General features: G+C 35.5%; 1 protein-coding gene across 2 annotated transcripts in view; it reads left to right on the top strand.

Annotated features, from left to right (window-relative positions):
- Positions 1 to 19,041, top strand: part of LOC138386966 (protein CFAP20DC-like) — a 260,752-nt gene that overhangs the window by 90,980 nt on the left and 150,731 nt on the right. For both annotated transcript variants that reach the window (XM_069473759.1, XM_069473758.1), the window contains exon 5: positions 1,812 to 1,926. In XM_069473759.1, coding sequence (XP_069329860.1) covers positions 1,812 to 1,926 — 115 coding nt within the window. The remainder of the gene's footprint in view (positions 1 to 1,811; positions 1,927 to 19,041) is intronic.

The raw sequence follows: 19,041 nt of genomic DNA, 5'->3' as shown, positions 1-19,041 counted from the left end.
ATAAATGAAGGAATGAATGTTCCTATAGTTCCATATGCCAATGAAGTGAGAGTATACTCATTCATTTCTGTCTGTAGTTTGATCCTTAACAATTTAGATAAAAATTACATAGTCTTCTCCCTACAAACACAGCAATCCTTTAATAAAATTGTCACAGATGAGTTTTTTGGTTAATACAGCCCCTCTTTTTGTTCTCTTTTCCTTTCCAGAATCCCTGTAGTCTTTAATTTTGTTTCCTAATCACAACTTTTTGCAGAAGAGACCTAATAGCATCCCTGATGACAATATTTTCTAAACATATTTGATCCTGTACTCCATTGGTAAAATATTTGTGCACACCTACCACGTAGGTACATGTATTTATTTTGAAAATATATAAATATGTTGCTGTACTTACTATATAGTAAAACATGTACAAAATTATTTTAAGAGGATGAGATGAGAGCTCTGATGTTTTATTCCTGCACTTCAGTGAATGGTGGCATACTACCCACTTCCCTATGTGCTCACCCCACTGTGAAGTCACTGCCTTAGGGTAAATGTGATAACACGTTTACTTATACATCAAAGTATAATACTGCAATAGTGTTAATACTTTTGCATTTTAAACCTTAGCACTGACTTATGGATTGATAGGCTGTATTGCTTTTATAAATGAATTTATGGTATCATTTAGTGCAGGTAAGGTAGAACGTTTAGGCCAGGGGCCTACTCTGAAATCATCTCACCTAAGTTTTACTGTATTATTCATAACATTGTTTAATGATGGTTTTTCCACAGCAAAATACGTAGAGTATTTTAGAGGGAGGCAATAATGAGATTAGAAAAGTGGGGAGGAAGAGGCATGGAAAAGCCATAGAAAAGGCTATGTTGATTTTAAAAATAGTTACACTACAAATATTGACAACACTGTATTTGAATGAAATGTCTCCTTAGGGGATTGCTAATTGTAGAAAATTAGCAATGTAGTACATTTAGACAAAGTTGCTAAAAATGGGGAAAAAGTCATTTATTCTCAGGTAAAAAGACAGTTTTTAAGGAAGCATCAATTCTACAATATAGCCTGAGACAGGTTTGGAGATTTTAAGCCTGCTCTGTTACCTCTGAGACCTAAAGGAAGCAGAACATAAAAATGAGCCTCTATCAATTTGAAGCAAACCTAATCTTTGTGATCATAGCTGTGGTCTAAATCTATTAAAGATGTTCAAATTCAGTGTCCTTGGTATCACTGTGGGTTGACCTGAATAGTTAGCAATAAAGTTGTGTATTATAATTCTGTTTGGAAGATATGTGTATTATAATTCTGTTTGGAAGATATGTGCTTAGGAAGTGAAACCGACAGTCAGTGTTTTGTGTCTATCTCTAAGCAGACTAAGCGCCTATATAAAATGACAGGTGCATTTTTAGGGAAAGAAACCCATAATGTTTTCCTATTTAGTAAGTGACAGTATGTCCCAAGATAACACAAGCTTAAGGGGCTGGAACAAGCATGATTATTAAAGGTTAGCAGTTTCTCAGTTCATACAAATTGAATTTTTTCATAGGCTAGAGGACTGTGGAAATCTAGTGTAGAGTACTGAAATAAATTAGCATATTAAGTGAATTTATACATTCAGGCTTGTGAGCACTTTGAATTTAAGGAGGAAATTTTATTACTTCTTGAAAGAAAAAGGCAATTCTTAAATTCTGTATTTGATCTCCCTGTTGAAAAGGTTCTATATGATAAATTATATCATTTTGATGATTACCCAAAGAAGTGGTTATTAAATTGATGAAAATCTTTCTCTCTTCTCTCCTGTCTCTTTTTTCAGAATTACTGATTTAGGAAACATCAAAAGAAGATTGTATTTATCAACAGTCCATAAGGAACTATCCTCAACCCCTCTTCATGCAAAAATCCCACTCTTCATGATCAAACGCAAAATTGTAAGTATTACATGAATGTTGCCAGAAATATTAAAATCAATTCAGCAAATATTAATTATGGGCTTGCTCCATGTTAGAGGCACTTTGTTAAGGACTATTGTGATATAAAAAATGAACAAAATTCATGGTCTTCCTTCCCCTCTCTTGAAAAAGCTTAAAATCTAAGTGGAAGAACGTAATTATTTGAACTGATAATATCACCAAAGCTGTAATAGGAAACACAGTGGAGAGAGAAAGTGCTATTGGTACTATGAAAGGGAAAGAAATCTATCAGGGTGAGGAAAGGCTTCATGAGGGCGATAACACTTAGCGTGGACTTTGAAGGACTATAGGTTTTTTTTTAAGATCTCGCTCTGTCACCCACACTGGAGTGCAGTGGTGCGATCATAGCTCACTGTAACCCGAACTCCTGGGCTCAAGCCATCCTGCTGCCTCAGCATCCTGAGTAGCTGGGACTACAGGCAGATGACACTATGCCCGGCTAATTTTTTTATTATTTTTTGTAGAGCTGGGATCTTGCTATGTTGCCTAGGCTTGGACTGTACAATTTTTAACAGGGAGAGATAGAAAGCTGACTATTCCAAGCAGAAAGAACAGCATGGGAAAAAGCATGGAGGCTGGAAAGTGGTACATCTTTGGAGAACAAAGATTCTGATTAATCATTGTTGCTAGATTAAAAAACAACCTTAAGGAAACATCTGTCTTATGACACAACAGCCTGATATAGATTTGGAGATTTTATGCATATTGGTGTAATCTCTAAAGGGCCTAATTTGGCTGACTAGTATTTCTCAAACTTTAGGCATTTCTATACTATTTATTTTCAGTACCATGTTTGTGAACTACCTGTTCTAGTATGTACTTAATACTTTCCTTTAAATCAACTCTTTTTTTTTGGTAAAATTTATTTTGAAAGAAAACTTTATACCACTCTTATAAATATAAAACCAGTGTAATTTTCCAAAAATAAAAAAACTGAAAACAAGGCAATACTTTAAAGTCCAGCTAGGTACTGTTTCTTGTTTAAGGTTCTGTGCTGGGGCCTACTCTTTGTTAAAAAGGGTTTATCAAGGATTAGATACATGTTCAAGCTTTCTCCCTGACAGTTAGAACTGAAAGAAAACTGATAAAGGGACATTTCTATTCTGTAGTCCAGTCATTTAGTGCCACTCTCATGTACCATATAAAATCATTTTGTAAATGGTGTGTGTTCCACTCTTTGGGAACCACCATGGTAGAGAAAAGGAAGCCATTAAAGCATTTGGACTGGGGGAGAAATACACAGTCAGTTCTGTGCTTTGGGAAGATTAATCTGGCAGTAATATTTGCCATGACTTGGAGAGGGTAGAAAGTAGAGGTGAGGAGACCATTTGCAAGAATCCAGATTAGAGTTACTGAGGACTGAGATGGGGGCAATAGAGGAATGGATGTGAAGCAACATCAGAAAATTCTAGTCAGATGACCTAAGACATACGTAAACAGACCTTTTCCATGTAATGCAGTACATGGTGTGAGAGTGAGAACCACTGTGAACTGTGGGTTAGTAGTAAGGGAGCCTTAAAGGTTGAGAAAGAGTTAACCAGTTTAAGCATGGGGTATGCAGGCAAGTCTAGATATACCTAGTATTGCTGAAGAGAGACCAGAATAGTGAGAAGCAGAAAAGGCTGGAGAGAGAAGAGAGGAAACCTCTTGATAGGCCTTGTCTTTCTATCCCGGGAGCCTGGACTTCATCCTGACAGTAGGGGTAACGTGGTCATATTTTCATTTTAGATAGAACCTCACTTGTAAAGGATGGGTGAGAAAAAAATACAACTGTGAGACATTCAGATTGAGATTTTTGAAGGTACATATGAATACACACACACACACACACACACACACACACACACACTGGAGTCCTAGAGAGAGAGGTTTGGCCTGGCTGTTCAGCTTCTTTAACAAGTGTCATTTAAAGTCATGAGAATGGATGAAAGTGCTTGCAGAGAGACTGCAGAATAGCAGCAACAACAACAACAAATGAGCTAGAGGAGAAAATTCAAGGGCCTCCGCATATAGGGGGTAGGCAAAGGGAAAAGAATCCATGAAGGGACAGGGCAACAATGAGAAAGCTACAAGAAGGGAGAGGATAGCATTGTGGAAACCAAGGAACTTTCAGCAAGGGAGGATAGTCAAGATTGGAAAGTCTTTGGGGAGCACAGCAACTGTGAGTAACTTCAATAAGAAGTTTTGATGTGTCAGAAAGGAGGCAGGGCAGTGAGCTCAGAGCATACTGAGCTGGTGGCAGCGTGGAGTGCATAGTTGCCATTTCTTTTAGTAGGCAGATCCACAGGCCTTGGTGTTAGAGTAGATAAAGGAAGGAGAATCAAACATAATTTTGGAGATTAGCATCCCTGTAACACATAGGAGGTGGGTTATAGAATAAATTGATAGTTTCTGTTTGCAGTAGAATTTTTTTAATCCATTTAACATTAAATGTTCATAAATGCTTAAAAATTAAATTTGAATACTCCAGCTATTGCAGTTAAACCATTTAAGACACTAAGGAAAATGTCCTACAAATAAAATTATGTTCATCCTTTTGTGTTAGGTATTCATTTCTTTATTCATGTAAGATTGCCTAGAGTTAAGGGTTAGGTGGTTTATAAGAGTTAAAGCTTGTATGGGACCAATACACGATACTAAGTGTGGTTAATAAACCAAATTTGTCACTGCCTTCCTTTTGTCAATTCAGTCACCTTTGTCAGTTAACTAACTTTGAAATCTTGAAATATTTTATTAAAATCTAAACTAATTATATACATGGCTATAATCCACACACATAGTGTACATTCATGGGAATCTGGTTTCTTGTTTAAGGCTTTATTGTCTTTCTATTACAAGTAAAGCACGCAAATATCTTTCTGAGATAGGAAGTGAACTTGACTGAAAGATCTTCCATATTTGATAAATGAGTCTTTCAGATGAATTATGTGCTGTTTGTTGACAGCACCAGGTATCTAATGACCTAAGAAATTTAGTATTTAAACTATAAACAAAAGAACTATAATAGATACTGTGGAAGGGTGTTTTGTAATCCTTGTCAACTCATCAGTCTACCTCATCTTCCACCCCCGGTCAAATGGCTCAATAAGGAATGTAAAAGAAAGGAGATGCAGGCAAGAAAGTTATATGTAGCTGTGAAAAAAAAAACAAAAAACAAGTGATATGAAGAAATCAAACTAGTGACTGTTTTAGATGACTTCAGCTCATGCTCTGCTAACTTCTATTTTTATTTTTATTTTTTATTTTTATTTTTTTTTTTTTGAGACAGAGTCTCACTCTGTTGCCCAGGCTAGAGTGAGTGCCGTGGCGTCAGCCTAGCTCACAGCAACCTCAAACTCCTGGGCTCAAGCGATCCTACTGCCTCAGCCTCCCGAGTAGCTGGGACTACAGGCACGCGCCACCATGCCCGGCTAATTTTTTGTATATATATATTTTAGTTGTCCATATAATTTCTTTCTATTTTTAGTAGAGACGGGGTCTCACTCTTGCTCAGGCTGGTCTTGAACTCCTGACCTCGAGCGATCCACCCGCCTCGGCCTCCCAGAGTGCTAGGATTACAGGCGTGAGCCACCGCGCCCGGCCTCTGCTAACTTCTAAAAAGCAAAATAGTCATAACATATCTAGAACTTTCCTTCTGAATATGGTTAAATCTAGAAAGAATTGCTCTCTTACATTTGAAGCTGTCCTGAGCAGTAAGTAAACAGGGTGCTTGTTTCGATACTGTTCCCCTCAGGCCCATAGCCAACACAGTGATATCGTCAAGTCCTAATTACTTGTGATATGTCCTGATTATTGTATTCTTTGCTAAATATATAACATGCAAATAATATGTAGGGGTTAATAACATAGAATCTGGGTTCTGACACTTACTAGTTTTGTGGTCCTGTGCAAGTTCCTATGTTCATTTTCCTCATCTGTAAAATGTAGATAACACGAAGTGTACATACCATTAAGGTTGTTGTGGCAATTTGCATGAATTAATAAACATAAATCTTTTAGATCAGTGCCTGGCATAGAGTAAGCCCTAGATAAAGATTATAGGTTTTATTTGCTCTTTAGATGCTGCTTCCTCCCCAGGAAGACCTCTATGGTTTCCCCTCTGTGGATTAGATATGTTGGGCATGGCTCATCATTGCCATTCACAGGCTCATAACTCATAACACTTCTCCACACTGCACTTTAATAATCTGTTTACTTGTCTGCTCTCCCATTAGACTTCAAGCATGTCTTATTTGGCTTTCATCCCCAGTCTCTGTCAGTACAAGGCACATAGTAAGTGCTCAGTAAATGTTTGTTGAACAAATTGGCAAGTCTTTCTGTGCCTCCTGACATGCGGGAAAAAATAATGAGTTTGTGATGGCCAAATTATATAAGCTTTCTAAATGTGCCTGGTGATTCCACAAATGTCCAAGAGTATTCACACAAATAATAAGAAATTCACTTCTAAAACGTGCTCTCATTTCTCCTTAGTTACCTCCCAGTCCAAGAAGGGCTTGGCAGCGGAGAGTCTTTCCTTTCAACTGTTAATATATTCTCTTACCAGTGAGTCCTTGTGAAATTAAAGCTGAGTTGTGTTTTAGGGGAAATTTCTACAGAGATCAGCAAGGTAGCAGAAGCCACCTCACCCATTCAAGATGCCATCCCCAGGCCTTAATGGTGGTGGTGTGATACTGGCCCCAGTTCTCTGTTTTTGCCAAATCTCTCTTCACTTCTTTTTGCCCTTTAGGAACTATAGATATTTTGGTGGCAAACCTCAAAACAACATTCTGAAAGTACTTTAGCTATTTATAAATCAGGAGATTTCATATAAAATTCCTGATTTCTGACCGCCTTTGAAAAAAAATCAAATTTGTCAACATTGAGCTTGTTTTCTTGGGCACAAGCACTTGGCTGAGCTGAGTGGCAATGGCACACTCTCAGAAGCTGTAAGCTCTCCTGTGAAGTTGAATCCTCTCTACTTATAAGGTATGCAGGTGCACTCAGTCACTTCCTGCTTCACTCATTCAACTTATCCGTCTGTGCCCTCTAGCTGTTCATTGGCAATCCCTGATTCAGAGGATAATTGCCAAAGGTCCACTTTGCTTTGGTTCTTTAGCTAAAGATTTTAGGTAGCCAGAGACAGCAAATAAAGTTACTATTCTTATAGCCACACCAATATGAATATTTAAATATAGACCACTTCTGTTCCAATTATCTTTAAATGTTTAACCTTCCAAGTAAAAAATTTTATTTTTCATGTTATTTTTAACTATGAAGATTCACTTTAACATTTAAATTATAATAATTTATACTTTTAACTTGAGTTTTCAATGGCAAGAACAATTTTAAAAATTAATAACCATCAGATTAAACAATAGAAGTTCCCACTTAGTCGAGACTTACTGGAATCAATCTTATTTCATCTTTAACATAATTTCAATTAGTTGGTGATAATATTAGATGAACATCAATGTCTTGCTACCAAAGTGTTTGTTAATGCACAGTAAGTTTAATTCCATTTGAATAGAAAGTTCAATTATGAGAAATCATTCAGAATAAATCATTCATTGGAGATATAACAAAGTGTTATTATAAATTACAATGCCAAAATCTTTTATTATAACCTTTACCACTCAAATACTCAGTGTTTGTCATTTAAATGGATAAAATTACTCTTAGGAGCTATACCTTCCTAAACCACCACTCTGATGGAATATGTTATAGCTTTTATTACAAACTGCAGGTCTGGCATAATGTTTTTAAAACTTCCCCTCAAAGATCATTTTGCCCATGGAGCCAATGATTTAGAAGTTCTGAGTTTTTAATATTATTTAATTTCTTGAGTGTCATTGAATGAGAAGGGAATGGAAGAGGCAGATATATTCAAACACAAGGTCATTTAGAGATACATACAAGGTACAATCAGAGAATGTCTCTTAATGAAATCACTGTGATGTTTATGGTACTTGTTTGAAATTTTGTAAGTGTTTTCATCTCATCTATGTGAATAGCATTTTAAAATATCTGTTTTTCTATCTCTACTCACCTGTCAGTCTAACAAGGGTGTTGAAGAGATTAGGGAAAAGGAAAGTTGCCTCATGCCGCCTTCTGCTGATCCCGAGTGGTTTGAATGGTTAAGTAGGTTCAAAAGAAGTTTATTCTGGAAAACAGATGATTAGCCAGCTTTCAGGTCACCCTGTATTCAAATCATATGAACAGGCAGAATGATGTTAGGATTAAAGAGTAGCCTCTGGAGCTGGATTGTAGGAGTTCAGATTCTGTTCTGCCACCTCCTGACTGCAGGCACTTGGGCAAGTCTATTAATCTTTCTGTGTTTCAATTTACTCATCTGTTGGACAGTGACAATAATAGAACCTGCTTAATAGACCAGTTATTAGGATTAAATGAGTGTAATGACTTAGAACAGTACCAACGTCATAGTAAGTGCTCAGTTAATATTAGTCGATACTATTATGATTTTACTATTTTCTCTTGACACAAATCCATGTTTATTAACTTGCAAATATGGTACCATCATAAACCTCTGAACTTACAGTTTGTTTCAATTAACAAATACTTATGAAGCTCCTGCTGTGGGCCAAGGTCTGTGCCAGATGATATGAATCCAAAGGTGAATGACACATGGTCTTTCTCCTTGAGAAGATTATAATATGACAGAAACACAGATATATAAACAGTTATTGGTAATGGGCTATGGTAGACACCAAAATAGCCTTATAAATCAAGTGCTACTGAAGGAAAATATGAGACTTTTCTAGCCAAGTTGGGGATAGTTGCAGTAAATTAATTTTCTCTTAAAACAACATGTAAGAATTTTTAAAGGAAGACAACAAAAAGCCAGAGATTCAACAACATAGTAGTCACAATGTCCAGCATACAATAAAAATAAAATTACTATATATGCAAAATGGGAAAACATGCCCCATAACCAGGAGGAAAACAATCAGTGAATAGAAGCAGACCCAGACATGACAAAGATGATAGGATGAGGAGAGAATGGCTTTAAAACAACTGTTATAAATATATTCAAGTATTTAAAAGAAAATGAACATAATAAAAGAACCAATGGGAACCTCATTAGAGAAATGGGAACTATGAAAATAAATCAGCAATCTAGAACTGTAAAAAATGTGATATCTGAAATGAAAGATCCACTGGATAAGTTTTAACACCAGGTTAAATACTGGGAAATATTAGTAAAATATAAGTCAGGGAAATAGAAACCATCCAAACTAAAGCACAAAGAAGGAATAAGAAAAAGCCTGAAAAAAGAAAATGAGCAGAGTCTGAGGGAACTGTGAAACGATATCAGTCAGTCTAATATATGTATAATTGGAGTACAAAAAGCAAGCAGAGAAAGATTGGGAGAAGAAAGTTTATAGAACTAATAGTTGAAATTTTTTGAAATTTAAAAAATATACAGATCCAATAAGCTCAACAAACCATAAGGCAAGGAACAGACATATACACACATATAAAAACCACACCATGGTATATCACAATCAAGTTACTGAAAGTCAGTGATAAAGAGAAAATCTTAAAAGCAGCCAGAGGAAAAAATATATGCCTGAGAACAGTAATAAGAATACCACCAACTTCTCACCAGCAGCAATGCAAATAAGAAGACAATGGAATGGTGTGATGATTGGGGGTAGAGAATTGTCAATCTAGAATTCTTTATCCAGTGAAAACATTGTTCAAAACTTGAGACAAAATAAACCCATTTTCAGACTAAAAAGCTGAGAGAATTCATTGCCAGCAAACCGGTGCTACAAAGATATTAAAGGAAGTTCTTAAGCCTGAAAAAATTATATGCCAGATGGAAATTTGTATCTAAATCAGGAAATGAAGAGTGCCAATATGGTAAAAATGTAGGTAAATCTAAAAAAAAATTACTCATACCATAATTTTTTCATATTTCTTATTAAAATACAGTGCTAGAAATGAAATTATTAGGGAAAATGTTATGAACACTTTTTTTTTTATTTTAGCATATTATGGGCATACAAAAGTTTAGGTTACATATATTGCCCTTGCCCCCCAACCCCCTGCCTGAGTCAGAGCTTCAAGTATGTCCATCGCCCAGACGGTGTGCATCACACTCATTATGTATGTATACACACCCATCCTCTCCCATGCCTCCCATCTGCCCAACACCCGGTTAATGTTATGCCTATATGTGCTCTTAGGTGTTGATCAGTGAAACCAATTTGGTGGTAAATATTTGATTATTTAAACAAAAATAAGAATGTATTTTAGAGTTTATAACATGTAGAACTAAAATATATGACAATAATACAAACAGTGGTGGAGATGGCATCATACTTTTATGAGCTTCTTATCCATGAGATATTCTAATATCATGCAAAGTGAGATTGTGGTAAGTTAAAGATCATATTATAAACTGTAGAGCAACTATTAAAAAAATAGAACGAAGTGGTACAACTTATTAGCCAGTTGAGGAGATTATTGCAACACTAAAAATATTTTCAATCCAAAACATTGTAGGAATGGAGAACTGAACAAAGAACAGATGGGACCAATTGAAAACAAAGAGCAAGATAGTAGCCTTAAACTCAAGTACATCAAAGTTATTACCTTAAGTGGAAATGGGCTAAACCCCCCAATTAAAATACAGATTGAATTAAAAACAATACACAGCTGTACGCTGTTTATAAGAAGTGTGCATTAAATCTAAAGACACAGACACAGAAAGAAGATATACCATACAAACACTAATCCCAAACTGAAGTACCTGTATTAGTAGCAAAGTGGACTTCAGGACAAGGAATATTATGTAAGGAGGGATATTTCACAATGATAAGGGGGTTAAATCATGAAGAAGATATAATAATCCTTAATGTGTACACATCTAATAATAGAGCTTCAAAATGCATGAAGCAAAAACTCACAGAACTAAAGTAGAAAGGTAAATATACAAGTGTAGCTGGAAATTTCAAGACTCCTTCCTCAGAAATTGACAATCATTAAAGATATTGAAAAATACTATCAATCAATCTGACTTATTTAACATTTTTAGAACATTTAATCTAGCAACTGCAGGATACACATTATTTTTAAGTGTACATTGAACATTCACCAAGATACATGTTAGGCTATAATAATCTTAACAAATTTTAAAAGATTTAAAACATAGAAAGTATCTATGACTACAAGAGAATTAAATTATGTATCAATAACAAAAAGATAATTGGACAATCCCCAAGTACTTGGAATTAAAGCAACATACTTCTAAATAATCTATAAATCAAAGGAAATACAGGAATATTAGAAAATCTTTTAACTGATATTTTAACTGATTTTAAATGATAATGAAAATAAAGCACACCACAATTTGTGCAATGCATCTGAAGCAGTGCTTAAGGGGAAATTTATAGCTTTTAGTGAGTATATTCAAAAAGTTTTAAGACTTAAAATCAATTATTAAGCATCTATCTTAAGAATGGCCAACAAACATATGAAAAAATGCTCAACATCTCTAATCATCACGGAAATACAAATCAAAACCACAATGAGATATCATTTATTTCCAGTGGGAATGGCCTTTATCAAAAAGTCCCAAAACAATAAATGTTGGCGTGGATGCGGAGAGATAGGAACAGTCATACACTGCTGGTGGAACTGCAAACTAGTGCAACCTCTGTGGAAAGCAATATGGAGATACCTCAAACAAATACAAGTAGACCTACCATTTGATCCAGCAATCCCATTATTGGGCATCTACCCAAAAGAGAAAAAGACATTCCATAAAAAAGACATCTGCACTCGAATGTTTATAGCAGCACAATTCACAATTGCAAAGATGTGGAAACAACCCAAGTGCCCATCAATACATGAGTGGATTAATAAAATGTGGTATATGTATACCATGGAGTACTACTCAGCTATAAGAAACAATGGTGATATAGCACCTCTTGTATTTTCCTGGGTAGAGTTGGAACCCATTCTGCTAAGTGAAGTATCCCAAGAATGGAAAAATAAGCCCATGTGTACTCACCATCAAATTGGTTTCATTGATTATCACCTAAGAACACATTTAAGAGTAACATTAATCAGGTGTCTGGCAGATGTGAGGGGCGGGGAGGGGATGGGTGTATACATACATAATGAGTGCGATGCACACCATCTAGGGGATGGACACGCTTGAAGCTCTGATTCGGGGGCAGGAGGGGGGGCAAGGGCAATGTATGTAACCTAAACTTCTGTACTCCCATAATATGCTGAAGTAAAAATAAAAATAGATTCTAAAAAATAAAAGCTATAAAAATGACATTAAACTCAAGTACGTAGAAAGATAGAAGTAATCAAAAGCATAAATCAATGAAATAAAAATGGATAATGGAGAAAAACCAATGAAACCCAAAGTTGGTTCTTTGAAAAAAGTTACTATAGATGATAACTACTGGCTAGACTGATCAAGAAAAAAAAAATAGCACACACATTACCAGTATCAAGAATGAAATTAGGGCCGGGAGTGGTGGCTCACCCCTGTAATCCTAACACTCTGGGAGGCCGAGGCGGGCGGATCGCTGGAGCTCAGGAGTTCGAGACCAGCCTGAGCAAGAGCGAGACCCCGTCTCTACTAAAAATAGAAGAAATTATATGGACAACTAAAAATATATATAGAAAAAATTAGCCGGGCATGGTGGCGCATGCCTGTAGTCCCAGCTACTCGGGAGGCTGAGGCAGTAGGATCGCTTAAGCCCAGGAGTTTGAGGTTGCTGTGAGCTAGGCTGACGCCACAGCACTCACTCTAGCCCGGGCAACAGAGCGAGACTCTGTCTCAAAAAAAAAAAAAAAAAAAAAAAGAATGAAATTAGGGAAAAAGGAAACTAAAGGAATATTATGAACAATTTTATGCCAATGAATTTAACAACTCACATAAAGTGGGAAAATTCTTTTAGACACAAATTACTATAAATAAAATTGATACTAGAAGAATAGAAAACGTGGGTAGCCTTATATCTATTTTTTAGAAAGTGAATTTGTAATTTAAAACATCCCCACCAAGAAAATCCAGGTCCAGAAGGATTTATAGATAATTCTATCAAACATTTAAGTAAGCAATGATACCATTTTAGGCACTTCTTTCAGATATTAAAGGAGGAGGAACATTTCCCAACTTATTTTATAAAACGAAGCGAGCATAATTCTGAGACCAAAACCAGACAAAGACATTATAGTTCTCAAGAGAACTACAAATGAATAGTCCTCTTGAACATGGACACATGGAAGCTTAACACCATGACTAAGTGGTGTGTATTCCAGGAACTCAAGGTTAGTCTTACATTTGAAAATCAGTCAATGTAATTTATCACATTAGCAGAATAAAGGGGAAAATCATAAGATCATCTCAATAGATGTAGAAAAATCGTATCACTAAAATTTATTGGCCATCAAACTAGGAATAGAAGCAAACTTCTTCCATCTAACAAAGGGCCTTTGTGAAAAACCTATAGCTAAATCATATTTAATGGTGACATACTGACTGCTTACCCCCTAAGATGGGAAACAAGGCAAGAATATCCACCCTAACCACTTCTATTCAGCATTATATTGGAGGTCCCTCCTTGTGCAATAAGACAATAAAATAATCAAAAACAATACAGAATGGATAGGGAGAAGTAAAACCTTCTTTGCGGACATGATCATCTATGTAGAAAATTGTAAGGAATCTACAAAAACAAAACAAAACCTACTAGAATAACTTAGTTTAGCAGGACCACAGGATATAAGGTCAATATACCAAAACCCATTGTATTTCCATATGTTAGCAATAAACAATTAAAAATTTCAAGTTTTAAAAACATTTACAGTAACATCAAAATATAAAATAGGAGTAAATGTAATAAGATATATCCCTTTACACTGAAAACTGTAAAACACTGCTGAGATAAATTGAAGAAAACCTGAATAAATGGAAAGATATACTGTGTTCATGAGTCGGAAAACTGTATTATTAAGATGCCATTGCTCTCTCAATTGATCTGTAGATTCAATCAAATTCCAATTGGAATCCCAAGAGACTTTTTTTGTAGAAATTAATAGACAAATTCTAAAATTTATATGGAAATTCAAAGCACCTATAATAGCTAAAACAGTTTCAAAAAAGTAAAACTTACACCCTGTGATTTCAAGACATGGTATAAAGCTATTGTAATCAAAATAGTGTGATGCAAAAATTCTCAACAAAATCCTAGCAAACCGAATTCAGATGCTTATCAAAAAAATAATCCATCACGACAAAGTGGGCTTCATCCCAGAGATGCAGGGTTGGTTCAATGTGCACAAATCTATAAATGTAATTCACCACGTAAATAGAAGCAGAAACAAAGACCACATGATTCTCTGAATAGACACAGAAAAAGCATTTGACAACACTCAGCACCCTTTTATGAAAAGAATACTTACCAAAATAGATATAGACAGGGCTTACCTAAAAATGATAAAAGCCATATATGACAAACCCACAGCAAACATCATACTGAATGGGGAAAAATTGAGAGCATTCCGACTTAGAACTGGAACCAGACAAGGTTGCCCTCTATCACCACTTCTATTCTGCTGGAATTCCTAGCCAGAACAATCAGACAAGAGAAGCAAATCAAGGGCATGCAAATGGGGGCAGAAGAGGTCAAATTATCTCTCTTTGCTGATGATATGACCTTATACCTAGAAAACCCCAAAGATTCTGCCATGAAACTACTGGAATTGATAAACAAATTCAGCAAAGTCTCAGGTTATAAAATCAATGTACAGAAATCAATAATATTCCTATACGTCAACAACAGTCAAACCAAGAACCAAATCAAAGACTCGATACCCTTCACAATAGTAACAAAGTCAATAAAGTACCTAGGAATATGTTTAACTAAGGAAGTAAAAGACCTTCTTAGTTAACTAAGAAGGTAAGGTATATTTGGTATATTGACCTTATTTAACTAAGGAGGTAAAAGGGAGAACTACGAAACACTGAGGAAGAAAATAGCAGATGTAAATAGGTGGAAAACCATACTATGCTCATGGGTTGGCAGAATAAACATTGTTAACATGTCTATACTACCCAAAGTGATCTACAGATTCAATGCAATCCCCATTAAAATACAACATCATTTTTCAAAGATATAGACAAAATAATTCTATGCTTTGTATGGAGCCAGAGAAGACTCTGTATAGCAAAAGCAATCTTAAGCAAAAAGAACAAATTGGGAGGCATCAATTTACCAGGCTTCAAACCATCCTACAAGGCTACAGTAACTAAAACAGCATGGTACTGGCACAAGAACAGAGACATAGACCAATCGAACAAAACTGAGAACCCAGATATAAAACCATCCTCATATAGCCATCTAATCTTTGACAAAGCAGACAAAAACATACACTGGGGAAAAGAATCCTTATTGAATAAATGGTGCTGGGAAAACTGGATAGCCACATGTAGAAGACTGAAACAGGATCCCCACCTTTCACCTCTCACAAAAATCAACTCACAGTGGATAACAGACTTAAACCTAAGGCATAAAACTATAAGAATTCTAGAAGAAAATGTTGGAAAAACTCTTATAGATTGGCTTAGGCAAAGAATTTATGAGGAAGACCCCAAAGGCAATCACAGCAACAACAATAATAAATAAATGGGACCTGATCAAATTAAAAAGCTTCTGCACAGCCAAAGAAACTATCATGAGAGCAAACAGACAGCCTACATGATAAAAACCCTCAACAAACTAGGCATAGAAGGAACATACCTCAAAATAATAAAAGCCATGTATGGAAAACCTACAGCCAACATCACACTGAATGGGAAAAAGTTGAAAGTACTCCCCCTAAGATCTGGAACAAGACAGGATGCCTACCACTGCTATTCAACGTAGTACTGGAAGTCCTAGCAGAGCAGTCAGACTTAAAAAAAGAAATAAAGGGCATCTAAGCTGACAAAGAGGAAGCCAAACTGTCCCTGTTTACCTACGATATGATCTTATATCTAGAAAACCCTAAAGACTCCACCAAGGGACTCCTAAAATTGACAATAAATTCTGTAAAGTCTCAGGTTACAAAATCAATGTATGCAAATTAATAGCATTTTTATATATAATACTAATAATAGCCAAGTTGAGAGTCAAGTCAAGAACTTAATGCCATTTACAATAGCTGCAAAGAAAATAAAATACCTAGGAATAAACTTAACCAAGGAGGTGAAAGATCTCTACAATGAGAACTACAAAACACTGATGAAAGAAATCATAGATGACACAAAGAAATGGACAAACATCCCATGCTCATGGATTGGAAGGATCAACATGGTTAAAATGTCCATAATGCAATTTCCATGAAAATACTAACGTCATTTTTCACATATATAGAAAAAATACTCCTAAACTTTATATGGAACCAAAAACAACCTGAATAGCCAAAGCAATCATAAGCAAAAAAAAGGGATCTGGAGGCATCACATTACCTGACTTCAAATTATACTACAAGGCTATAGTAACCAAAACAGCATGGTACCAGTATAAAAGGCAGAAACTTAGACCAATAGAACAGAATAGAGAACCCAGAAATAAAATCACATAGCTATGACCAACTGATTTTCAACAAAGAAGACAAAAACATACTAGGGAAAGGATGCCATATTTGCTAAATGGTACTGGAAAAGTTGGATAGCCACATGCAGAGGAATGAAACAGGATCCTTATCTCTTACCATATACAAAAATTAACTTAAGATGGATTAAAGACTTAAATGTAAAACCTGAAACCATAAAAATTCTAGAAAAAAATGTAGGAAAAACTGTTCTGTACATTGGCCTAGGCAAAGAATTTATGACTAAATTTGCCCCAAGGCAAATATAGGAAAAGCAAAAATAAATAAATGGGACTTAATTAAATTAAAAAGTTTCTGCACAGCAAAGGAAATAATCAACAGAATAAATATACAACCTATAGAATGTGAGAAAATATTCTGAAACTATACACCTGACAAAGGACTAATAACCAGAATCTATAAAGAACTCAAACAAATAAGGGGAAAAAACCAAGTAACCCCATCAAAACGTGGACAAAAAATATGAACAGATTTTTTTCAAAAGAAGGTAGACAAATGGCCAATAAATGTGAAGTAATTCTCAATATCCCTAATCATCAGGGAAATGCACATTAAAACCACAATGAGATACCACCTCACCCCTGTCAGAATAGCCATTATTAAAAAGTAAAAAAATAATAGATGTTGGCATCGATGAAGTGAAAAGGGAATGCTTATACACTGTTGGTAGGACTGAAAATTAGTACAACCTCTATGAAAAACAGTATGGAAATTCCTCAAAGAACTAAATGTAGATCTACCATTCAATCCAGCAATCTCACTACTGGGTATCTATCCAAAGGAAAAGAAGTCATTATGTCAAAAAGACACCTGCATCCAAGTGTTTATTGTGCACAATTCACAATTGCAAAGATATGAAATCAACCTAAATGCCCATCAACTGATGAGTGGATAAAGAAAATGTGGTATGGAACTAGAGACCGTTAATCCTTAGTGAAGTATTTCAGGAATGGAAAAACAAACACCACATGTTCTCACTAATCACTGGGAGCTAAACAATTGGTATACACAGTCATAAAGGGATGTAAATGACATTGGAAACTAAGAAGGGGTGAGAGATAAAAATTTACCTATCAGGTACAATGTACACTATCCTGGTGACGGGCACACTAAAAACCCTGACTTCAGCATTATACAATTCATCTATGTAACAAAAACACTTGTACCCCTTAATATTTTGAAATAAAGAAAAAGAAAGGCAAACCCTCTCCCAATGCCACCCAGCCCCTTGGCCCCCAAATAGAGGGCTATAGAAGCACAAATGAACTCCATAAGTAAACTTCAAGTCCAGAGTTGAAGAGGAAAGTAATATCTCAGAGAAAAGCTAGGTTTCAGTTAAGGTAAGGTGTATAGGACCGTTAGAAAAGTATGGAGAATTTAAGTACTTTTCACAAGTAAAAATTTCAGAGGGCATAGTGAAAGCGTAACTTGAGGATTAGCAGGAGAATGATGGAACTGCTATCTCAGGAAGAGATAGTTTGCTTGATATGCATAGAAATTGAGAGGTAGTCATGGATTGCTGAACGGGTATAGTGATGATACTTCTACAAGGAACTTGTCCTTCCTTGGTCCAGCCAAGAGCTAGCTCTGGCAGCTCTGGCAGCCCCAACTGCCCTCTTCTCTTCCTCTCCATGGAAGGATTTGTCATGATTTTCTTTTCCTAGAGAAATAGTTTTTCATACAATAGTAGTAGGTAATTGCTTCTTCTAACCACACGAATATACAATTACAACTGCAGTCTGCTTATACCACTTACTAAACACAGTGTGATGATAGAGATTAATAAGGTAATTGTAAACTGATTTCCTATTGAGAAATTAAAACTAAAGTGAAAAATTATTTTTAAAGGCACAAGTGTAAACACCTTAAAACTCTAGTTTTTGTATATAATAGTATAGGAGCATGAAAATAGAATGAGATTCTAAAATTCTAGGAAAAGGTGTACTTTAGAATTGATGGGTTATGAAACTGTGGTTTCTTGTTTGTCATTTCCTTTTGGAAGGACAATGCCTGCTAGAGCCGTGCATTGTTAGTAACTCAACTCTTTCCACACTGGCAAAATTAATTTTCTTGAGATCCTTTTTATAGTGAGGGTAGAAAATGGGGGCACAGGGAATCAAAAATATTGATTCAAAAATATTGAGACAACTAAGAACTTGTTATTACATGCACTTGAATGTGTGTGTGAGAATATGCAGTCCTTTCAACAGTATAATAAAGTCATATTCCAAGATATAAGTCACTAAAAACTAAAAATTCATGCTTTGAATCATTCTGTAAGCCTTCACCAGTCAACTCCTTTATGCAAAATCCCATATTGGAAATAAAAAACATAAATTCACTTATTAATCTGAGCAACAAACTAAACAGAACTGTCTTTTCTCTCATATCACTGTCTTTCTGGTACCTACATCTTAAGGCCCCATAATTATCAATATTTTATAACAG

The sequence above is a fragment of the Eulemur rufifrons genome, chromosome 7 (assembly GCF_041146395.1).
Source record: "Eulemur rufifrons isolate Redbay chromosome 7, OSU_ERuf_1, whole genome shotgun sequence".
Lineage (NCBI taxonomy): Eukaryota > Metazoa > Chordata > Mammalia > Primates > Lemuridae > Eulemur > Eulemur rufifrons.
The sequence above is the reverse complement of the archived record's forward strand: the minus strand, read 5'-3'. Positions and strand labels throughout refer to the sequence as shown.